Below are 24210 nucleotides of genomic sequence, written 5' to 3'. Positions count from 1 at the left end.
TAAGATTAGGGTTTTTTAATATTTTAACTTTGCAACAATCCAAAAATTAACTAAGTTTTAAGGCTTGTGGATTTTATGACCAGAAGTTGCCTGTAACAGTGGGTAGATTGGAAATGAACATCAAAGATTCCAGGTATCTTTCTGATCAAGAGCAGCTGTTCTTTGAGGATTTTTTTTTTTTTTTTTAAAAAAAGCACCTTGTTGCCTGTTACACAAAGAGTTTGGGTTGTTTGCAAACTGTTTCTTCCAACGCTTGAAAGAAAGCTAGTCAGAAAACATTGGAACATGGCCCTCCTTTCCCTATTAAGGGGAGACCACTCATCAGCTCTAGAACCATGCAATATTCAATTGAGCTGCTCAAGTTCAATTTGGACCTGTTTTTAATCAGCATAGATATTAAGGTCTGCTGATTTAATATGGCTTCTCCCTCTGCCCCCCAAACACTCCTGGGCTGGGACAAAATAAAAGGACTGAGCATCCCTAGCATCTTAGGTTCATACCTGCACCATCTGCTTCTATTTCATCTCTTTCCTTTTTGTAAGTTCTTTATCTTCCCATTATCTTTAGTCTCTGAACACTGTATTAAGACATTATTTTATAAATATTCCACGGGAATAAGCTTACAGCATGAGCAACCTGGCTTCAGGACACAGTCTAGTATCCTCATGCTCTCTCTCACTTGAGAAAGGAATGTGACACTTGAATAGAGAATAGTTGAACACAAGATTAGAGGAGAATGCCTCAGTCATCAAGTCTACCCATCTGCACCCCTGCTCCAAGCAGCTACAGCACTGAGCCCTTCAAAATTTTTTTAAGACAGTTTTATGAAGAAAGATCTTTTTTTTTCCCTCCTTCTATCCCTAGTGAAAGGTTAATCCAGAAGTTACAAATTCAGCTTTTAGGAAAGCCTAGTTTCAATTCACTGCTCCACCCCACATCTTCCACACAACCCTGAGCTGTTACAGCCTCAGCACCTCTACAGAGCAAGGGCCTTAGTACCTCCTACTTCACCAAGGTGTTGCAAGTGTCAGATATATATAAGAGCATGAAGCATTCAGATACTATGGAAACCAGGGCAAGAGAAAAACCAAAAATAGATGGAAGACGCAAGCTGTTGAAAAGTCTGGAAAAGTCTTACTGAGGAAGGCTGTGCTTGCTGCAGCTGATCCCAGAGTGGGATCCATTTAGAGCTCAAGCATAAAACATCCTCTCTCCGCTCTTTCTATAGGTTGTCATTTTTCTTTGCCACAGGGAAAGGAATATTCTTTTTCCTCCTTAAGCCTTTAATTTCCCCCCTATTTAATAGGCCTCCTAATTACCAGTTCCTTTGAATGATTCATATTGTAGCCTGCCCTTCCCATGACCTGGAGTAGACCACTGTCTGATTGCTTCTGTGTTAGCAGGATTATTGGGAACATATCATGAGAACAAACACTACAGAGCACTCTCCTCCTGAAAGGGAAATCCAACAGCAACCTACAAAGAAGGGTGCCTGAAACAAAGAGTTGAGGTGCCAGCTTGTGAAACACTATGCCTCTCCTTTTTGTAATGCAAACACATTTATTGTGCATATTCACCCTCTACAGACAAACGAGTTGCTAAAGTATAATAATCCCTTTCTTCACTCAAAAAAAAAAAAGAAAAACCACAAAACCACCAAACAACCCTCACCAACACTGAAAGTACTTGAAATAGCCAGAATGACATGTGGAAGAAACACAGAGGATGCCAACATGAGGTATACAAACCATCTTACTAACAGTGAACCAGACAGAAGACTGTAATGGATGTAGAGCAGTTAAAGAACTCCACAAGGCAGACTGAAGCCACCCACTCCTGGAAAGCCAGGCTGGGATCATGTCCCTTACCAGCACAGACCTCAAGTCTGCTTGAGAGCAGAGGTGCTGAAGTCTCACTTCACAGCACTGGCTCTGGTTCCAGGTGCTCATTACAAGCTACTTCTTGAAAATAGAAGAGGCTCTGGCCTTTTCAGCATGACCACCACCTCAGTGGGGGAACTCCAGCAAGGTGAGGGGAAGGTTCCAGATGAGAATCCTTGGCTTTATAGTTGTCAGTGCACTTAAGGGAAAGGAAACAGATTGAAGGTGTCCAAATTTCCTCATCTTATAATTTCTTGACTGCAGCATCAATCTCAGGAATGATCTCCTTCAGCTGGTTCCACTGTTCTGCAGACAGGGCAATCCCTAGAAACAGCAGGAGAGGTTTCAGAGGAGGCAAGGGGTAAGCATCAAGTAGCACACCAGATTGGCTCCTTCAGACTAGCTCCAGAAGGGAAAGTTGGAATCTGAGGCAGAGGCACAGACCAGAAACAGAAGCAGCCTTCTAAGCATGGCAGTTGTGCCAGCATGTCAGCACCCATATTAAGAAGTACTCAATGCTATCACAGACACAGCATATGAGAATGTAAGCTCAAATTACCTGTCAAAAGTCCCACAGCCCCTTGTAGCCTATTCCCTAGTGCAAATTCCCACCCACATGAGCTGGGAAGAAATTCTAAGAGAACCTTACTCCACATAGCAATTAGGACACCATCTTTTCAACTGCCCAAAGGAGATAATGCCAACTCTAGCTCCATTTAAAAAACCTGCTGCTAAAAAGAAACCACTAGTGTGGCTTAAACGCTAGTGAGGACCTGGGCTTCCTTTTAGATCCAGCAGAGATAAGGTCTTGACATCCTGTCCCTGTCCCTTACAAAACAAACATGGTAGTGGAATTGCTGAGTGAGTTCCAGCCAGATGTTGCCAACTTGTTCCTTTTGGCTTTGTTAAGAATCACATTAAAGAACTTGGGCCCAAGCTTTATTGAATTCTCTAGATAAAGATCAGGGGCCAACAACTCTTGAGAAAAAAGCAGAGGCAGCATTTAAATGAAACATTTCTTCACGATCTCTGTTGTAACTGGTAGATGTTCTCTCTTACATTGTGTGTGTGCTTTTTCCAGCCTGGAAGGAGTACACAATGCTCCTTTCCCTCCCTGCCCCCAATGGCACAGAAAAGCTTGAGGGCTTTGCTTCCCATTTTCATTACAGGGTACACAGTTCCCTCTGAGTAATTTATACTTGTAACTTCACTGAAGGAAATTAATTTCTGGAAGGAAAAATCATGCTTAGTGGTTATGAAGCAAACTAAGCTGAAACAAATTTGTTTGCCTTGACACAAAAGTCTATAGCAAGGACCAAACTGTTCGTCAAGACACCCCACATTAACTGAATCTTTGCTGGGCACAACACACAGGACAGGTGAAGAGAGTCCAAGACCTGTGAACTACGAGGTAAGCTGACAAGTCACTAAGTCACAAAGTAAAGGGCCTAAGTTAAATGTTGACTCATCAGTTGAAGAGCTCTGGAGAACAATGTGTCTTCCCTTCTCCAGCTGCCTTTTCTTGCATCACCTACTCAGCGAGTGCTGCTGTGGTGGGACACCTGAGTTGTGCCACTATATCACATCATCAGACACCTTGCCAAAAGAATAAGGAACACCTAACACAGCAGCACTGGAGTGTCTTGGTAGGGATCCAGAAGGGTCTTAACTTTCCTATCCCCACCTAGATAGGGAAGAATGGGTTTACTTCTGGGAGGCTCTCCCTGCCAAGCACATCTCCATTACAGATTAGGGGCAAACAGAAAATGCCACCTTTTTGCCCTAGGCATCACCAGTACCAAAACACAAGTTTGTCAGCTAGCAGTAGGACACAAGGAAGCAACATCAGAGTCAGTGTTTTCAGCCTCCCTTCCTTCACCTTGCAGCTCTGCCCCTGCCAACACTCTGAGAAAGGACTGGTGATCAGAGGTGGAAACAGAGTCCTCCTGCACAGCAGCTTCCTTCACTGCTGCTCAGAGCAGTCCTGCCAAGCTCCAGATCTCACTGGAGGCTCACACTCACTCATTCTTTGCACTTTTCTTCAGTTGTTGCCACCCAGGCTGAGAAAGTGCTAAACCCTCCCGTGTGGTTTTCTCAGCTCCCCAGTCCCTCAGCATGGCACACACAGGTCTCCCTAGCACTGAGACAGGCTAAGCCACAGCTGGAGAGCAGTGGCTGAGGCAGAGAGGCCAGCACAGCCCCATCTGCCACAGGGCAAGCGCAGTCGTACCTTTTCTCCCCGGTTTCATGTCGCCCTCCTGGTCAGTGTAGAACTCCCTGATGTCCACAAGGACCTTCCCCTTGAAGCAGGACACTCTGACATAACGCATCTTCCCAATCTGCGGCGACACAGAGCCCGTGTTAAACCCATCCCTGCAACAAGCTGCTCCTCAGCCCACAGGGCCTGTTGGGTCACCCAACATGCCAGAGGACTAGCGAAGGAACAGCAGCCACACCAGGCAGTTAGCTCAGCTACAAAAATGCTCTGCTACGAGTAGAGGAGAGATCTGTATAGAGAAGGAAGATGTGTTCCTAGAGTGGATCCCTGCCCTCCATACCTGGAACATGCCCTCCTCTTCACTGCCTTGTCCCAGAGTTTTTTCTGTCACCTTTGAAGGTTTGGCCTCTGTTTTCAGCCTTTTATCTGACTTAGAAGACATTTCTTTCTTTCTTTTCTAGAAAGAGAGATCATCAGATTGAACAGCCAGGTCTGAGGAGCCACAGCCCTTCCCCTGGGCCACACCTGAGCCTCCACAGCACACCAGTTTCACGGTCCACGAACGAGGCACAAATGCGACTGGTGCCTCTGCTGCCGGTGGCGGGGAGAAGGGGCGCCGCCGGGCCCCTGACCTGCCTGCCCCGCGGCGCGGGCGGGAAAGACGTGTCACCTGCCCTCGGGACCGAGACCCAACCGGGAAGCTCTGCTGGCGGCTCTCCCTTCTCCCCGCGGCAGCAGTACCTTTCCCTCCTCCTCCTCCGGGCCGCTCTCCGAGCTGCTCGTCCCCGCCAATTCCTTCGCCTTGGGCATCCTGCGGGAAGAGCCGCGCGTCACCGTCGGTCAGCCCGGAGCGGCCGGGACGCACCGGAGCCGCCGGGCCGGGCCTGGCCGGGCCAGGCCAGGCCAGGCCAGGCCAGGCCAGGCCAGGCCGGCGCGGAGGGAGGGGAACGGCCGGGCCGGGCCCACGCGCCCCGGCGCTGCTCGTACCTGACCGAGCGCGGCGCGTACAGCCGGCAGCTGGCCCGCGCCCTTCTCGAAGAGCTGAGCCCCGCCCCCCGCCGCCGTCCCGCCAATCCCGCGGCTCGCTGCTCTTCCCCCGGAGGCCGCGCCTCCGCCGTCCGGCCAATCGCTGCGGCGCCCCGCAGGCGGCCCGGGCCCGGCCTCCGGGGGGCAGTGGCGCCGGCTGCTCCCGCTGCGCCCCCGCGCCGAACCGGGCAGGGAGCCTGGAGACAATGTAAACTCTTAAACACATGCATTTTCTCCCTTTTTGCAGGGGGTCTTTTCCTTCAAATAATGCAAGGAGATTCCAGGTTTTTTGAGATTCCAGCAGGAAATAGTTGTCCACCAAATCTGTTCATCAAACCTACTCACTCAGTTTATTTTTCCAAGGGAAAAAGGGACAAACAAATAAGGAAATGAAAAATGTTAAAATACTTAAATACATTTAGTCAGAAAAAATATGTAAATCAACTGCATTGAGTTTTCTATTAGCTTTTAAATATTCACCTCAATATACATTTGTTCTTTAGGACATACAAGAGATAAATAATTGAGTTAACATTGCTAGATAAATCAATTCTTTTTCCTGAGCTGCAAATACTCCAGATTACAACCTTGAAGTTGCTATCCAATAACTACAAATGGAAAGAAAACAGATCAAAGTGAGCAAGCAGGAGCCCACACTTGAGTACCCAGAGATCCAATTTACTGAGACGTATAGTAGCACCCCCATCGTTTCAGATCAGTAAGTCAAGACTGAATGGCTCTTAAATGTAAAACTGAGCTTGGCCTCAAGGTGCAGGAGAAGCTCAGTATTTTGGCTTGTGCTATGAACAACATGAGAGCGCATGATTTAAAACAAACCAACCAACCAAACCCAAATTCAAGTCCCACAACAAATTTGGATATCTGTGGTTTTAAATGTTGAAACAGATTGTGGCAGCTCCTCCAGCCACAGATAGCGGGGTACCTAGCTCCATTTTGGCTTCAGGGTCTTTGCTCTTAGCACTAAGTACAAGGGTGGAGTTCATATTACACAGTAGTATTTATTTCATAACAATGAACCAACCTCTCTTATTTGGGAGATCAACTACAATAGTCCAGACTACTCATATACAGTCCTCATTAGTGCCTGTGGGGGGGGGAATGGACAGAAGGAATGAACAGCTTCGGTGCTTAAATCCTGTTGGAAAACCACATTTTTGTGAGCTGCAGATTTCGACAGCATCAGGAAAACAGGTAAAGTCAGACAGATAGCAAACAAAACCATTTTATGGCTAGAAGCATCAACTGCTAGCCCTTGTGTATCTGTAGACATATGCTTTCCATGCTTCTTCCTTCCAGGCCAGGCAAACTCGTGATAAAAAGGATAGGTAAAAATAGGGGCAACAAGAATCAGCTACACAGAGCTCTTCTGCAATGTTGTGGAGAACTTTTATTTTACCAGAACAGCTACTGGATTTCTGCCTTTGCGTGTCGTGTTGGTGACAGAATTGATCAGATATGCTGCAATATGGATCAGCACCATTTTTCTTGTTTTTTTTTTCCAAAACCTAGCAGAATAGCAGGGTCTATTTACAAGCTTCTCTGTCAACTTCCCAAAGGAAACAGCAATGTAGGAACTAAGTTCACTCTCAGGATGGGCACTCTGTTCCAGCTATAAGAAAGTTGGAATTTGACTATCTCAGATTTGAGTATATCATGTTTCAGTGCACATGCACTTTGATCAAAAGCATGAAGCTTTATGTGTAGTAAAAACTACTTTCTATGGCAGTCAGACAGCGATACACAAAGTGCATCCAACCAGATTATAGGACAAATTACCCTCGTGTGGGAGAGAGTGATGAACTGCCCTTCAGGTTTATGAACTCTCCTCATTTACCTCTATCCACTTTTCTTTTAGAGAGCTGCCACTGGCTTCTGGCACTGCATCAGTAGTGTTAGCAGTTTATTATTGACACCACAAGGAGCTAAACTGTTTGCTTTAATGCTACAACCTTGACACGGACACAGCTGCAACCACACTGGGTTGCCTTGGTGGAAGTTTTTGACTCTGAACTTTGAGCTTCTCATTTGGAAGACCAAAGGTTGAAGTCGCCACTGCAAGGAAGAATGCTTTGGGCCTGTCCTGTTCTCTCTTGCCCACTACTTGCAAATTTTGTATACATCAAGTCAAGCTGCAGCAGGATTGCTAATAATTTTGTTTTTTCTATTTTTCTTAGTGAAGTAAGGGAGTTTCATTAAGCCTGGTTAAGTAATCTGCTGGATTGAAGGGAACACCCCCTCTCCAAGCGTAACACACTAGTAATGTATGTTGCAGCTGGAGGCCTCTGAAACTACTTCCAGATATTCAGAACCTACAGAGAAGTTCTTCAGATAGCCACCGTACTATGCATGTTCTGAACCTACACAGTTCAGAGCACGCACCTTCCCATAGCTCAACATATTTAGTCAAGGCTTGTCTTGCAGCCACTCCAACGATGTCTGAAGTCATTATAAATTCATTTGGCAGAGGAGTGTCACGAACACTTCATGCATGCAGAGAGACATATTTTAAATAAGCACTCAAAATATCAGAAAAAGGCAAGTTTCCCTGCAGGGCTGGTATTTCAGGAGTGCTCGGCACCATGCCACCTGCTGATTTTACAGTGAGCCACTGACATCAGCATGCTCTCCTGGAAAAGACAAGACCCTTTAAAGAACAAGTTGCTGCACATTTAAAGTAGCAGAAAGCACACATCATGGGGTAAGGGTACTCCAAGAAGGAGACTACAGTGAAATAAACAAAGATGGATAGAGATCAGTGCTTTGGTCCCCATCCAAAGGACAAGGACAGTCACTGACCACAACAACCCTTTTCTAACAAGTGTGCACACAGCAGCTGTGGTGCAGATAAGGATGCACAGCTTGAATTTCCTTGCATACAAAAAAAGGGTACACCTTCATTCAAACCCATAAGAGCTTTTCAGCCTCTGTAAAAGATACTATTTTAAATACAAGTAGTCATTTTAAAAAAAAGGTAGTTACCGTGGCATGTGAGGAGGCCTCATATACATAGAACAAATTACAGAAAGGACTCAAACACTGCTGAGTGGCAGGACAGCAGTATTCAATCAGGACATCTTCTAAAACTACAACTAGCCTAGGACTTGTAGTCAGTATCTTGATATATTTTCCAGAAGAACTTGAAGGTAAACAAAGTGCAACACTGCCCAGAAAGGGCATTCAGCTCTCACCAGATGGTGGTGACAAGTATCCTGCTTACCTTGGATGGTGGAATTTAGGAAAAACTTAAGATTATGACAATGCTTGAGCAGCTGGTTACCTGGCTCTCCTGATCCTTGCACAGCACTGGCAACTATTTTGGGCAACTACATAGCTCTCTCCATCCAGAAGCATCAGCAAACTAAAAATAAGGCTTGCTCAAGCATAAAAGTAACAGAGAACATGTGTTCCAAGATACACTCTTTTAGGTTCAGTTCTAGAAACAGCCATGTTTAAAATGACATTCATAAAACTTCATTTTTTGTTTTGCTTTGATTTTTAATGGCTAAGTGACCTGTCTCCCTTCATACATACTGGGGGCAGGACACAAAAGGACAGCAACAAGCACTTTGGGAACTTGCTCATACGTGCAGGCCAGGAACAGTGTTTCCAGAAATAACAGAGCTGAAAAATGTGAAATGAGACCCTGAGATGCAGGTGAACATGGGAAAACACCCCAAAATCCAGAACCCATCTGGAAGTGAAAACTGAGGAATGAAGATTGAAGGGATTACAGACCAGAGCTCAGCAGGAGCTGGGCTGCTCTTGCTATTAATATAACCAGCTCATTTAAATACATGGAACAGCACAGAACATGATCCTGCAGTAGCTGGGACTGTAGAACACCCCTTAAAAACCAAGCAAGAGTTTAGCACAGAGTGGCAGCAGCTGTGAACTGTTCAAGGACTATAAAGTTTAAGAGAAATCAAGTACACAGCAAAATGCATCGTCCAACAGAGACAGGAGAGAACCTGTCCTGTTAAGAACCCTAATGCAAGGAACCCATTTTAACAATCTTTCCTCATTCTGTCAATAACAGTCAAGATTGTTTACAGTGCACAGTCTAAACAAAATACAAGCAGATGCCTGCTGCAGACACTGCTTGCTCAGCATACCTTCCTAAAGCCAGGCGGTGAACTTAAGGAAGAGGTGCCATAAGAAAACATGCTAACAGTATTCTCTTTAATTTGCATGTGCACCTTCTTTTTCTTTTAAACAACTGCTCCGAGTCCTTGTTTGCTGGGCAGAGATAACACATCACTCTACTCTGCAGTTTCAGTTTCCAAGTTGGCTGTATGGCACATGTGTCCATGAAGGTGCTGGACTTGGTTTTACACTCATAGAAGCTGCTCAGAATCACCTGTTCAGTGCTTCAAAAATCTGCAGGAACTACTGAAGTCTCTGAGCCTCTCCCTTGCCAAAGAGGAAAGGAAAACAGACATGGTGCAAGTCAGGGGAAGAAGGTGAAGAAAAGCACTTAAAAGGTGCACAAGAGTTAAAATTTCATTTTCTTTCTGCCTTCCTCCCCTTTATAGGGTAGCAAAGAGGATACAGAGGAAGAGAAACAGCAGGATTCAATGGAAGGCAGAAGGTTCCTGATGTGCTCACCGATGGCTCAGTGCTGCTATATGGGTGATGACTCGTCGCTTCACGGCTGCTTGGTTTTAAGGGATAGTCTCTGTATCATCCTGTAAAGGAGACCGAAGTGCTGGAAACAGAAGGAAAACAAGTAATCATGAGTCCTTATAAATTGACTGTGTTCTACACAGAGAGAAAACTTACTAGAAGGCTTAAAACAATACTAATGTGCAAACGTAATACCTTGTTTGGATCATCCACTAGCACTCTCATCCTGAAGTGGGACTTGGTGAATTAGGAGGAATTATTACAATGAAGCCAGTTACTTGAAGTTGTACAGAAAGCGATGGCTTACAGAAATGTTTGTGCAGGCCTGTATCACCCCCATTGTGAAGATGCAAACGCTTGTTACAGATTGTATATTTTTTTGGATGCAATTCTGTTCCTTCTGAAGGGGAGGAGAAAGCTTCAGATTTCAACACATGCATGATACTGGTCACTACAGAAACACTGCTGCTAGCAGTTTCAGGAATATAAAAATGAACCAGGCAAACACAGAGATTCCCAGTAGTTCACAATCCTTTAACTGGATCTTCTCTTTCACCATTTCACCAGTGACTTAGAAATTCACTTAATTCCTCTTTTGATTCTGCTTTGATTAATAGCATTTTGATTCCACAACAGCTACTTCAGATATTTGACAGATACAACAAGATCCAGGCTTCAAACAATTTGTGGTAACAAACATAATGAAGATAGCTGACAGAAATCACAGTATATGTTTTCCCTCCTGTTTATGTTGTTACATCGGATTTTTAAACACTTGTTGCTTCTCCAAACAAAAAATAAACACAAATAAAACGAAAAGATCAAAATGTAGACTGACCTAAAATGCCTCTCTTTCATTCATGTTCTTCAGAGAATCCAGCCAGGATCAGAAGCCTACCTCACAGTGGCTTTGTTAACATTTAAACAAAACAACTAAATTTAAGCTGGCTGGCGAAGGCATGGAGTATCACTTTTCCAGGAGTATGGACATAGGATGTATTCATGGTTTCATTGAAAAAAAACAAAACAAAACAAAACCCTGCAGATGCATTTCTAAGCTGCATCCCAAGTTCAGATACTGGAAGGATCTCCTAACACTCCTAACTTACTACAAGCTGCAAACCTTTAACATTACAGGAGATTTTAGTTACCTTTAGATTCAGTCTGAAGCTATTACATAGCCAAAATAGCTTAACAAGTGAGTTGTGCATATCCTTGACCAAGAGAAGGAGCTCTATAAAAATAGTTTTGCACTAGAATGGCAAGAGATTGCCTTCAGCACAGCTAACCGAGATACTCAAGAACATGCACACGAGAATAGCCAGCCATTTTGGATTACTCCTTTTAGAGTGGGGTGGCATTATTGTTCCAACTTTGGTGCTGGGACTGTGTGAGTGCCAGTTACTGTAGCTAATGTGATTTATGAGGAAGATAACACATCTGTCTCCTGCTTCTCTTCTCTTACCTGCACTGCAACATAAGCAACACCAAGGTAGGCTGCGATACAGACAGCCAAAAGCAGGTCAAAGATTGCTGGCTTGACCCTGCAATAAAGAAAGAACACATGAAGTTGCTACAGCAGGTACTGCCACAGAGTGAGACAATAGCCCAACATGCCCAAGGGAATTCCATACCTGTATGCATTCATCACCTGTTTCAGCTGGTCATAGAAAACAAACTCAGGGTCCCTGTGAAAAGAAGAAACTCTTCAGGTTGTATTACACTTCCTGACACTGCAGTAAGGACAGCCCAGACATCTGTTCCCAAGGAGTTCATCTGACCAGAGACAGGTAAGCACGACCACCTCACATACTAGTTTTGAACTGATTTTAGTTGTTAAGTTTTTCTTTTCCTACAAGCAGAAGCCTAAGGATACAATTCAGAACACATGCTGTTCAGCTGTCTCAGAAGAGGCACATGGAAGACGCCTCGCTGGGTTCATTAAACTGCTTCAACCTAAGCAAGTGAGACAGAATGGAAGCTGCCTTTTTGCAACTGAAGAAAGCTTTCTAGGGCACCTTAGTCTTTTCCTGCATTCATAGATATGCAGCACTCAGAGTAGGAAGGGTGGAACCAAAACAGTGAAAAAACAAGCTCTTCAGACAGGGGGAGCTGCTGGGACTTGTTACCGTACTGTAAGGAATGATAAAGAGCTTTCTCTGGGAGAACAGAGAGCATGAACCAAAACTGACAGGAGAGCAGAAAAGAGCAATCACTTCCAGCTACATGCAAAGAAGCCAGAAAAGCTGCAGCTCAAAGACAAAATTCATTGGAGGGGGAAGCCAGTTTGCATGCTCTGGCTGGTTCTTTCATCTCTTTTCTTACCGTTTGTCTGCCTTTACATGATGCTGTTTAACATCCTTCAGGTAGCGACCCATATAATATTCTAAGGTGTTGAGGAAGGTGCTATCTTTATCAATCAGCTGTGCAGCCCTGGGCTGACTGCTCAGCCAGTCCATCACTGATTCTAGTTGCTCCTGCTGGATCTGCTGCAGAAAAATACCACCAAAGAAAGGGAATCAACCACACATATGCTGAGATCAGACCTCTTTCCCACACTCGATTCCTTCTTCCCACAGGTTACAAAAATGCACTGTGCTCACCATCTGATCCGTGAAGATCTGCAGATCTGCAGGTGCTCCCTGCAAGGGAATAAAAAAACCCAGGCTATTGGTGAGAGCAAGCAAGGTTGGGCAGGACAAATCTGGCTAGCACTGCACAATGGGCAGCTCTTACCTTGTCAGTCAGGTTGTAGATGACCCTTGTCAAAGCCTCAGCAATGATCCTAGTATTCCTGGTTAGTGCCTTAGTGTCTATTCGTCCCCTAAAGCAAAAGAGGGGATTATGGACTTGTCAATGGGATCAGCTTCCTCTAGAAACCACCCTTTTTCAGTGCAACAAGCATGAGTTTGAATCCAGAGCCCAGCTCCCAGTGTTTTTTCACCCATCCTCTGACCATCAGAACAGCGCAGTCATGAGGCCAATTTCTGTTTACGGGCTGGATTTCAACTGCAGCCTTCCCTAAGGCCTCTAACCTCCTATCCATGATGCTGTTGCGCAGGCTGTCTCGGTGGCTCTCCAGATGGGAGATGGTGAATGCTGGCAATCGTCGGATTGCAAAACGCTCATGCTCCCATGCCAGCATGTCCTCAGCCAAGTTTATCTTCTTGTGCACCATGGAAAACTTCACCTCTGGGAACTGGCTGGCAACAACCTGAGGGACAGGACAAGCCATCCATGGCGTCATGCTGCCCACTGCATACTCCCATCCTGCACTGCCCAGTCCACCTAGACCCAATTTTTTGTGTTCTAGAAGGTAAATACACTCCCACCTGTAAGGTGCAGTTACTGCCATTAAAAAGCTGTTTTAATGTCACTACAGAATAGCTTTTGCAAGCAACAAGCCATAAGGAAGCGCAGTGGAAAACGCAGCAGATCTAGTCTGCTTCATTTGGAACTGTGGCATGAGGATTTGTCTGCACTTCAAATCAAGTGACCATAGACAATACATTAAATATTTCAATGGCACACTCTTTCTTCACGTCTGTCTTCATTCTTTCCTCTCTTGGAGAGCTGCAGCTCCCCATAGTAAGACCCATGTTCCCATCTACCTAAAATGCTTTTCATTACCATCTCCAGTTCTCTCAGAAACGCATGCTGCAAGGTCCCCTCCTTGGGAGGCTTTGAGACATGGAGATGAAGGCTATTGCCTCGGCCCAGAGTATCAAGGCAGAGAACAAATGCTACGTTGTCCTGCAGCAGGCTGGAATCTGGAACGGAAAAATACAAACCTTTATTGCTGTTTTATGGCAGGATTTCCATCCCAAAAAAGCAAGGCCCGCATAAGGAGATTCTCACATGAGGGCTGACATAGTAGACACTTAACACAATCGTATTAACAGAGGCTTTGCCACAGAACATGCTGGAATGCTAGCCCCTTACTTACCAGTGTGGTCCAAATTGTCTTCCAGCCACCGCTTGGTTCCTTGATAATTAAACTTGCCACCTCCAGATGCAAAGAAGAGCAAGTTATACCTGCCCATCAAAGAAGACAGAAAAGTGTTAGCACGCTGCACTCCATGGCTAAGGAACTCTTTTACTCAGCCTTGGAGGTGTGGTGAAATCACAACAGATAGCACCTGACATTCAAGGCAAACTGTCCATTAACAAACACTTGCTACATGCCACATGCTAAGGTAATGGCAGGACAGAGTAAAAGGTGAGAGTTCCCAGTGCTTGAGGATGGAATCTACTTCCCACATCATTCCCTCCACTTGTCCCCAAGCTTGAGCAGAGCTGCAGCAAAGAAACCAAAGGAAGGAGCTTGGCCATTAACAGCAGCTGTACTCGGAGGGAAACAAAACAGAACAAAGGAAGTAAAGGACTGCTTGTAACACTCTACAGGTCTGGAGCAAAAGCGCTTCTTATCTGATCTCAGCTACACACATTCAATCGAGAATAGGGTAGTTTCTTACCCAGCATGGGTACGTCTGTAGGTATAGAGCCGGGAAAACAGCCTGGCTAGTTCCAGTAGCACTGAGATACCACTGCCATTGGAGTCAGCACCATGTGACAGCCACTGCAGGATGAAGTGGGACAGAGACAAGGTGACAACCCCACACTTATTCTCACATACCAGAACAGCCTTCAAGATAGCACACCACCATGCTCTGCTTGCAATTGCCCCACATCTTTAAGGCCAAGGAAAAACATAGGGGCAGATGCCACAACGGAAAAAAGACAGGAACACGCAGACAGGAACAGAGAGCTGCAGGAAGAAAAGAATACTCACTGGAGCCACTCCAAAAGAATCATAGTGAGCAACTATCACAACAGTGGGCAGGTCTTCTCCACCCAGCCCCGTTAGCCTTCCCTGCAGAGGAAAGAGATCAGTGTCACTCAGCATCTCTTGTCTCTTGTCACTCTTGTGCGCCTGTACAAAGACAGCCTGACTTCTACACACCTATTGAGTCTGCAGCGGCCTCAGTTCTGAGGACTTCAGATACTTACCTGGCTGAGACTCCCCTGACTTCCCCTATCAGTCCAAATGTCTGATGAAGTCTCAAAGAAAGAAGGCGGCCCATCAACGCTGCCAGTTTGAATCCATACACAACTCACCTCTACGCTGGGTATGAGCCAGTCATTGATAGCTTTGCTTTGAGCCCCACTGGTCACCATCTGGAAGCCATTGGCAGTTGCTGTGTGTAGCAGAACTAGAAGAAAAGAAAACGAAGTACACCGGGGAAGCTTCATCGCTTTATTTCCCTTGCTAAATGAGCTTTGGAGAGACCAGCTTTAAACCATTTAAGCCCTCTCACTTGTCGCTTGTGTTTATGCATTGACACAGAATCCTGGTGATCATGCATCTTCATTCCGTCTGGAAAACCCAATATTTTGAGCTGGCTAAAACAAAAACTTTTCTCCAACTGTCCTAAAGTTAATCATGAGCAGCAGGTCAGTAAGATAAGTAAAGTTATTTGCAGAGGAATACATGGAAGCACCGAACTGACTTGTGATCAGACAAAAAGCTTCAACTTCTACCAACACACTGTAGTCACTTAACATCGTCAATGTTGTTTTTAACCTGAGTTTTGCTTTCTATCTTACTTGCAACAGTGTGAAGCTGAGAACTCAACTCTATGCAACTGTATTTCCAAATACAGTCAAGTAATACTCTCTCTTATACTGTGTTTTTCTTCCATTAAATCTCAAAGCACTTTAACAAAGACAGAATAAACATGAAGGCAACAGAACACTGGTTCATGGTGCATATGACACAGCAGACTGCTCCCAGAGGTGGGATCAGGCCTGTCTTCCTCAAAACTTTTCCCCCGACTTGTTAGAACTCACCTTCTGCAGCTGAGGCAGAACCCTGCGATGCAGAAGCAGCCCGCGTTTGTTCATAGATAGACAGCAGCTCTTCATCTTCCACGGCAAAGTAGACTGGCACAATGGTTTCCATAGCAAGCATTTCCGGCTCTATCTCCATGAATTGCTGAGGATTTAAGTGAGACACAAACTTAGCATCTGCTAAACATGCAAGAGGGTAGAAATAAATTAACCACCGAAGCAGAAACAGAAAGGTAAGTTTTAAAGTTAGCATATGATTTGTTGTCATTACAATAGGAGCTTTCAGTCGTGCAGCAACCCACGCCTCTCTCCCTCTCAAATAAATCTCCCATCAGAAGAGAAAGGGAATGTTTTTTTTTACCCTTACAACATCCTGTGGGACAGAAGAGATAGACTGCGGCAAGATGATCACCACAGCACCAGCTGACTGGCGGAGAGCCTTCTGGTACTGCTCATAGGAGAAATCCACCAGCCGCATCATGACACAGCGGCGGCTCAGGACGTCTGCTTCTACAGTGCGGGCTTCTGTGTTAAGCACTGCGCTCCTGGTGCCTGTGAGGAGAGTACAGCAAGAGGTTTTGTACGTGATTTTATCACATCTCCTTTGCTTGAGCCTAGCTCCTTCTCACAACAGTCTTAGTGACAGTCTGATGACTTCAGAGCAGCCAGGACCTGCAGAAAGCTAAGTTCGTCTCTTCCCTCTTGTCCAAGAAGGAACAGAGATATGTGTTTTCCCCTTGCATCCATCAGAGCAACATCTACGCAGCCATATCCTGCCAGGCTCCCCTTACTCCAGGACTACACAGCCTCGACCACCTTCCAGTCTTCCTCCCCACCACAAGCACGTGGGCTACCTGTCTGCTCGCCTGCACCTAATACCTGCAGACAGCAATACATCTGGAGAAAGCCTGGCCTCTTGCTATGCAGCCTACTGCATCCTCCAGCTGTAGGATTGTGTCTGCAAGCAGAGGATGCAAGCTGTGCAGAACCACTTTGTGAAAGGGCACAAGGCAACGATGTGTCCATCCAAAGGGCTGTTCTAGCTCACCCACTGGGATGTTTCTGTGGCTGAGAAAATTACAAATGAGCAGGCTGCTTCTAACTGCTCACTCTCTCCTACTCTGTTTCAGCATATCAAATCCCTGCCATGAAAATGCAATCCTTTGGGAGAACAGCAGTCCGAAGGCTCACCAGCAGTTCCAGCATTCTCCAAGAGAGGACTACAAGGACATCTTGTATAAACAGAGATGTTCAAATCCACCTTACAATTTGTAATGCTCCAAATCCAATTTCTTCTTCTATAACTCTAGCACCTACATTGAAGACTTCATTACACTGGGTCCCCATACAGCCAGGGAAGGAGTAAGGTGCTCCAGAAGGCATCTCGGCCTATGCCAAACAGGAGTGTTGCTAAAGGTTAGATTTAAACCTGGCTTAACTTAACTCTAACATTAGTTTGGTCTCGTCAAAGGCCAAATGACCTAATCTGTACTACCGCTGTACAGTATCAGTGAGGGCCATACACCCAGGAACAGAGTTAAGGCATGATCTGAATTCTCCACAGAGCTCTTACACTGTATAACAAGCAAATATTAACAGCAGTCCCCTCCAATCAGAGAAAAACAATCCATAATGAGGATAATCCCTCCACCATTCCCAAAACGATGCTGTGTAAACATAGCAAAGTGTGGATCGAGAGTTCTGCTCCCAGCACAACCCTCTGATATCTAAGCAGAGCAGACCCAACAGTATTTTCTGACAGCAAGGCAAGATAAGTTGATTTTCTGTAGTTTCTCTACAGAGAGCTGTTTAATAATCGTTCATTTACAATTTAAAGAACTCTATTCCAACCGTATTAGAGGAAGTCCAAGTTTGTTCTTGACCAAAGTCAAAGCCAGCTGGAACACATTCCTGACGCCTCCTTTAAGGCTGCCAACAAAGATTTACCACCACCTGAGAAAAGAGATAGCTTAATACCCCCATGACAGAGCCTACCTTGGATCTAGCGAAGTTCTCAAGAACAGAGGTCTCAAGATGTAGACATGTTTTGAGAAACTGTGATGAAAGAACCCAGAAATAATTTCAGATATTCAGAAGCCACCAGTAGGGTCTGTAGTATTCACAAAACGTGCAGGCATAGCTGGCGTTTCATAACTTCTACTGATGTTTGCTCTTCTGAAGATCTGAAAGATCTAGAGACCAAGTCCCATGGACTGTACCGAACAAATGTGAGGCCGTAATGCCAGACTGTTAACATAAGTCTGAAACTTAGGCCACAAAACAGACAGCAGGAAGAGTCACTCACGGACAGAACACATGCCCTGATCTGGAATAAAATATCTACAGAAGACTCAGAAACAACACTTGATTCTGGGTGAGTAGAGGGAGGGTGCAGGCTGAAGGTTACAACATTTCAATGATTTGCAGAACAGGTTGTGTTTCTGACTCAGAGAAAGGTGTTACACAATCAGCAGCCTGGAAGCAACAGAACACAGGAACTGGAGGTCAATCGCAACACAAAGGAAGAACTGTAAAAGAAAGGACTCTCAAATGATGACACTGGAGCAATAGGCACGGCTAACTAAGACTGAAGAGGAGGCTGAAGAGTGAAGAATCAACGTGTCAATACAGGAGTGAAAGGCAAGAGAACAAAACTGAGCTCACGACCAAGATCCCCAGTATGCAAGAGGGCTGCAGCTGGACTGCTTGAAACACAGGGAGTTCAGCCACAGACAGGAGCCTGCGACGACACAGCAGGGTCCTTGGCCACCTCCAGGTCACCATGTGGGAGCCCTCAGCACCCTCCTGCCCGTGCTGAGACCGGGCCGTAAAACTCAGCCACATGGGGCCCGCTTGCGGCCTCCCCTGGGTCTGGGCCCAGACCCGGTCCCGAGTGCTGCCTCCCAGGGCCCTCCGAGCTCTCCTGCAGCCTCTCCTGAGCTGGGTCGCCCTCCCCACGCCGCCTGCGGCTTCGCGGCCTACCCTGGGCCCCTCCCCGGGGTCGGTGCTCTTCCCAGGGCCCGATCGGCCCCGAAGGGCAGCTGCCGGGATCCGCCCTCCCGGAGGACAGAGGCCTGGCGCAGGCCGGTGGCCGCACCGAGCCCGGCCGCGCCGTGCGGTCTCTCACCATAGGGCTGCCCGCCCAGCTCGTACTGCTGCATGCGGTAGACCGTGAACTCGTGGGCGGCCTCGGCGGCGGGCGGCGGGCCCAGGAGCAGAAGCACGGCGGGCACGAAGAGCAGGAAGCTGAGCGGCAGACATGAAGCCTTCAGCACCGACTCCAGCACCTCGCCCGCCTCCTCCAGCATCGCCGCGGCCCCGGCCCGCCGCTGCGGCCCGCTGCCCCGGCACGCGCGAGGCGCCGCGCCCCGCCCCGCCCGCGGGCTGCCGGGAGCTGTGGTTCGCGCGCCGCCGCAAGGGGCGCTGGGAGCTGTAGTCGCGGCAGCTCGTGCAGCGGCGTTGCCGCACGGCCTGGACTGCAGGGGGCGCTCTGCTTCCCAGCGGCTGTGCGGGCGGCTGCTGCCGGGCCGGGTCCGCAGCGCCCGCGTCAGCGGTGCGTCCCCCCCGCTGCCTGGCCCGGCGCTGCCTCCCGCCGCTCTCCGCGCCGGGCAGGTAGGCAGCGCTGACCGCCCGCGGCAGTGGGACCGGTGAACAGAACCCGCGGAGCGATGTCACACGCGTCGCCGAGCGGCGGCGGCGAAAGCGCCCGGTGCCGGCGCGTGTGCGGGGCACAGCACAGCACCTCCCCGGGCCGCGCTGCCTCCGGCTGTGCCGCCCCGGGAGCGGAGCGGGGGGCTCCCGCTGCCCGGGGCCTACGGGGAATGTCTGCGTGCGCCTGCAGGAGGGGGCGGTCGGCGAGGCCCTGCGCCAGGCAGCGAGCTGGGTCGCAGCCGAGGGGCACACTGAGCGGGCAGCCTGGCCCTGCCCCACCCGCAGCCCTGGCCCATACCGGCTGCCTCGGTGCCTCCCTTGGCGGTATCAGACCTCCAGGCTGCCGCACGGAGGCCCCCCGCCTATGGGACCAGCCACCGGGTACCTGACCTGCAGGAAGATAAAATGGTAGCAAATCAAACAGGGGCTTTCTTACAATCTAGATTTATTGCAAAACAAATGTGCTGGGAGCTCAGCACCTCCTGCTGAGCATCCGGGCCAGCAGGTTTTAAGTCGTCAGGAGCTGCTTCTCCCCAGTGCTTGGGTGGCTTTGGCCTCCTTGCATGGTGAGCAGGCATTTGGGTGCTGCTCTTGATTTTTCACTTGGGGAACAGAAGAGCAGGAATCTGAGGCGCAAGCTGGCAGTGCCTTCTGGGCCCCGCTGGGCAGGAATGGGGCTATTTTGGAGCACAGAACAGTCCACTCAGTACCAGGGATGAAGCCTGGCCCCAGTGAACTTATGCAACCTGCAGGCCTGACATGTGGGTGTCGTCATGCCCCCCGCCTCCCCTTCCCTGTGCCAGCGGGCATTCTGCATGTTCTGTTGGCTCTTCAGGTGCTGCTACTGCTGCTTGACACTGTCACAGCCCCAGCCTTGCCAGCCCTCAACCTTCCAGTGCCCACCACAGTGGGCACCTCCCCCTTTGTGGGGACCTTAGAACTTGGCAGATTTGCCGGAGCATGACCCACCTCTCTGGGAGGCCACAGCGCTGTGAACCCTCTGCTGTACAGGCATATGTTACCTGAGAGGTTCAGCCAGGTGGGAGCAGGTAGCTCTGCCACGCAGGATGGCACCAGACTCCCCAGTCACTGTGGGTACCTTCTTCTGCCCGTAGTGGTGCTAGGGCTGTCACTGCAGGTGTAGCCCCATGCCCAGAGGCATGGCAGGGCTCTTACTCCTTGCTGCCAGGCTGTAAGCACTGTCACAGCATTTGCCCAGGCACAGTGCCCAGTCTCTGCACGCTGTTGAGGGACTGGGCTGTTGCTGCAGCCCTCTGCCATGCTGTGGCTGGTTTGTGCTGCACTACAGGTGGGCACTTGGTTCCTGGCCAGGGGCCTCTGAGCTGCCCCACAGCTGCACACGCTTGCGAACCCAGTTGTTCTTGACTCCCTGGCAAGACATCAAGCCTGCATCATTTCACATCACAGCAGTTCCAGAAGGCTGTAAACTGCAGGAGAAGACTCAAGTATTGCCTGCAGCCCTGCACGACATGCAGTGGCAGCACTGCTAGCCCAGCCTGATCCCAAGGGGTTGGGGGGGCAGTCTGGTTGTGAATACCCACCCTATTTGTCACTGTGCCCTGGGGCAAAATACTCTTATCTGGGCGGGTATAGCATCTATATACATGCAGACACAGAGCAGGGTCCACTTATAACCTAGGCACAGCAGTTGTCTCAGCAGAGCATCAATCCCAAAATGTGCCCGTATCCTTCACTCCCATCCTAGAAGCAATGCCTGTCCCTATGCCGCGCCCACACTGAAGCAACATCCCAGTCGGAAGGAACTGGAAAGCCTGGCCACAGTTAACAACTGGGGTGGGGCTGCACCTGGTCAGCCTGAGCTGCATGTAAGCTACAGTTCTGCCAGGCCAGGACAAGCAGCATGAGGTCCTGGTGGGCTGTCTGGCATCTCTTGCTCTCCCCATGGCCTCTCAGAGGCTGGGGAGATTGCTCATCATGCTGGAGTTGCTGGAGAGAGGTGCTCTGGGCCGGGCATTCAGTGCTACAGAGCTGCGGAAGCTCTCCCGGTAGCGCAGGGAGCTCTCCGTGGATGAGCCAGAGTTGATGTCTGTGATGACCAAGCAGTTCCCAGGCTTACAAAGCCCAACCCTGACACAGCAGCAGCACAGCAGGCTTCCCACAGCACGGCGCACCTCCACGCTTCGGAGGGAGTAAATGATGGGGTTAACGCCTGAGTTAAGCATGGCCAGAGCCAAGGTCCAGTCCAGGCTGTGGAGGTGTGTGCAGGTCTGGGTCTCACAGAAGACATCAAAGAGCAACAGGACAAAGAGGGGGCTCCAGCAAATGATGAAGGCACCCAGGATCATCAGCACAGTCTTGAGCAAGCGCAGGGACCGTTTGCGGCTGTGCCGAGAACTGGTTTGCTTAGAACTGGCCTGGACCAGCTGGAAGATGGAGATGTAGAGGCCGATGATCCCCAGGAGGATGATGCTGAACATGACTACAGAGAAAAGGATGTAGTTCTTGGAGTAGAGAGGCAGGAGGACAGAGCATGCATTGAAGTCGCACAGACAGTTCCAGCCCAGCAGCGGAAGCAATCCAATGATGAAGGCCAGCAGCCAGCAGGAAATGATCAGGCTGCGTAAGCGCAGGGTCTTGCTGGCTTCATTCTCAGCAATTGGCCTTACCATGGCACTGTAGCGCTCAATGGCAGTCACAAGCAAGCTGAAGGTGGAGGCAGCCAGCGCGATGAAGAGGATGCCTTCCCGCAGGAACCACAGCTGAGGTGAAAGCTGGAAGGTCTTCTTGCCTGAGAGGCAGAGATTAGAAAGGTAGGCAATTCCTGCAAGCAGGTCGCTCACTGTGATGCTGGCAATGCAGGAGTAGACCCAGCGGCGGGCTCGCAGACACCGCAGGATGGCGAGCAGCACAAGCAGGTTCTCCAGGATGATGAGGCAGCTGGTAATAGCAAAGGTTGTGCGGATGAGACCCATGCCCTCATCCCCAGACTGCCGGTTGGTCAGCTTGCCTGTGAAGTTGTAGTGCTGCAGGATGATGTTCACATTCCTCATGGCAGCCAGCTGCAGGCAGGAACTTTTCCTGTCAAGCCAGTCAAGTCTGAGCTCAGGATATTGAGCAGAACCCAGTGGAAGGGGAAGGGAGTGATTCACCAGCCAGCTCAGCTTTGGACCATCCATCTTCTGAGCCTAGGTCAGTAGCCAAGGGATGCACAATGGAGCAAGGGTCGAGGTGGGGTTTGGAGCAGAGCAGAGCCTCTGTTTGAGGGCTGGAGACAGCTGTGAGACTCTGCCACACAGGACCAGCTCTGAACCCAGCAGCCCTACCCAGCGTGGAGATGAGGGTTAGAGCCCTGTCTGCCAGCCTCACGGCACTGAAAGAGCGAGGGGAGAGGAGGGTGAGGTGTTTTGTAAGCCCATACATGAGCATAGGCTTCCTGTTGTTTAATAAAGTTTCCTGTTGTGAGCTAGAGTATTGACATCGTTTCTAACAGCTGTCATCATTTCTCAGTAAGGGTCTGGCTATTCCCAGCTTTGCTATGGTTGTGAAGGTGGGACATAAATGAAATAATGTGTCAGGCCCCTCTCTGAGTCAGGGCAGACTGGGTCAAATGGGGTGACACCTCCCACCTTGATGGGTAGGGTCTGTTGGGCTGAACAAAGCCAAGTGCTAGTAAGAGCACTCAGACAGACTGAGACATTAAGTGCTTTGCCTTTTGTGGCATTAAATTCATCCCTGAGCCTGGCAGAGAGCAACTGCCTCTTCATCACCACCTATGCCAAATACATCCTTTTCCAGGAGGAAGCTCCATGTTCTCACACCTCTGGGCTCCCCCATGGTCCCCGCTCCTGCCAGTCTCTCAGGGCACATCCCTTCAAGTCCTGCCCTGTCAATGAGGCAAGTCCAGGCACCTGGGTATCTGAAGCTAGGGCTCACCTCCACCCAGTCCAATGAAAATCAGCTGGTCAAAGCCCTGCTTGTGCCCTGACACTGCACCCTTCACCTTCAGCTCTCCAAGCACCTGCTAGAGATGGGTCAGCATCTTCCCATTGTCTAGGTCACAGACAGGAAAACAGAGGCACAAAGCTGCTGCCTCTTGCCTGGCATTGCAAAAGGCGCAAGGGGCTGCACTGAGACCAGAACCCAGGAGTCCTGAGACAATTGCAAAGTTAATGTCTATCATTGACCTGTTCCCTGCATCTGCAAAAATTGACTGGAGAGAAAGTCTTGCAACGTGCTATTCCCAACCGCAGCTGTTGAATTTACCTTATGACTCACCTGTCACGACTGGCCTGAGGGTCTTGCTGCCAGAGGGAGGTTCAGCAGCTAGCAGTGCTCTCCAGCTGCTTATCTGAGGCCCAGCACAGAGTAGGTAGTGGGGAGGGCTCCTTGTGCAAAATAAGTGAGACTTCTACCTACCAAAGTGGAAAAAAGGGAAGTTACAACATCAACCACATTTCTGTGCAGGATGGACCCCACCCTAAACAACTGCAAAGAGACATAGAGAAAAGAAAGACAGAGCACCTTTTAACTCAGGATGACAGCGGAAGCTGTGCCCTGCTTTCTGCTTTCACCTGTGTTATCACTCCAGACTGGCACAAAGCCATGGAGAGGTCCTCAGGTTGAGAGCAAAGAGCAGTGATTTCTTCCATCAGCATGGCAAGCAGGGACTTGTCCTGGGAGTCCATCCACTGTTTGATGAGTGGGGAGGTCCTAGCCTGGATCGCAGCATAGGCGAGTGGAAAAGGCAAAGGAGGTTCCTGCTGCAGGAAGTCATGTGCAAGCAAGAGTGGTTCTCATCAAAATCTGAGGGCTCCATCCTCCACATTCACCCTCTCAACTGGTGTTTTGGGCTTTTCTATCAGCAGTGTGGAAAGAAACTCATGATGATAAAGTCAGCAGATGACCCCAAGATTGAAGGAGCGGAAATCAGCAGAGGAAGGCTGGGCCATGAGTGCAGCT

General features: G+C 48.7%; 3 protein-coding genes across 5 annotated transcripts; all 3 read right to left on the bottom strand.

The window, feature by feature from the left end:
* Positions 1-1645: 1645 nt before the first annotated feature.
* Positions 1646-4908, bottom strand: LOC137675029 (activated RNA polymerase II transcriptional coactivator p15-like). Its single transcript, XM_068420911.1, has 4 exons — positions 4840-4908; positions 4439-4555; positions 4111-4219; positions 1646-2204 (listed from the first exon to the last, which is right to left on the bottom strand). Exons 1-4 carry the CDS (start codon positions 4906-4908, stop codon positions 2125-2127), a joined length of 375 nt encoding a protein of 124 aa, XP_068277012.1. The 3' UTR covers positions 1646-2124.
* Positions 4909-8619: 3711 nt separating this feature from the next.
* Positions 8620-18972, bottom strand: NCLN (nicalin). 3 transcript variants are annotated; one of them, XM_068420659.1, is made up of 16 exons: positions 18746-18972; positions 15980-16170; positions 15619-15763; positions 14887-14981; positions 14561-14641; positions 14244-14347; positions 13715-13803; positions 13399-13538; positions 12804-12982; positions 12505-12592; positions 12372-12410; positions 12094-12257; positions 11403-11456; positions 11234-11312; positions 9751-9850; positions 8620-9555 (listed from the first exon to the last, which is right to left on the bottom strand). In XM_068420659.1, the coding sequence occupies exons 1-15, from the start codon at positions 18924-18926 to the stop codon at positions 9791-9793; spliced, it is 1689 nt and encodes a 562-aa protein (XP_068276760.1). In that variant the 5' UTR covers positions 18927-18972; the 3' UTR covers positions 8620-9555; positions 9751-9790. The 3 variants fall into 3 exon arrangements, with proteins under 3 accessions (XP_068276760.1, XP_068276759.1, XP_068276761.1); XM_068420658.1 differs by having other exon boundaries at positions 8620-9850; XM_068420660.1 differs by having other exon boundaries at positions 8620-9850; positions 12094-12254.
* Positions 18973-21200: 2228 nt separating this feature from the next.
* Positions 21201-22427, bottom strand: S1PR4 (sphingosine-1-phosphate receptor 4). Its single transcript, XM_068420873.1, has one exon. The coding sequence runs from the start codon at positions 22425-22427 to the stop codon at positions 21201-21203; it is 1227 nt and encodes a 408-aa protein (XP_068276974.1).
* Positions 22428-24210: the final 1783 nt, after the last annotated feature.

Source organism: Nyctibius grandis, chromosome 31 (genome assembly GCF_013368605.1).
Source record: "Nyctibius grandis isolate bNycGra1 chromosome 31, bNycGra1.pri, whole genome shotgun sequence".
Classification (NCBI taxonomy): domain Eukaryota; kingdom Metazoa; phylum Chordata; class Aves; order Nyctibiiformes; family Nyctibiidae; genus Nyctibius; species Nyctibius grandis.
This window is presented reverse-complemented; position numbering and strand designations above follow the sequence as displayed.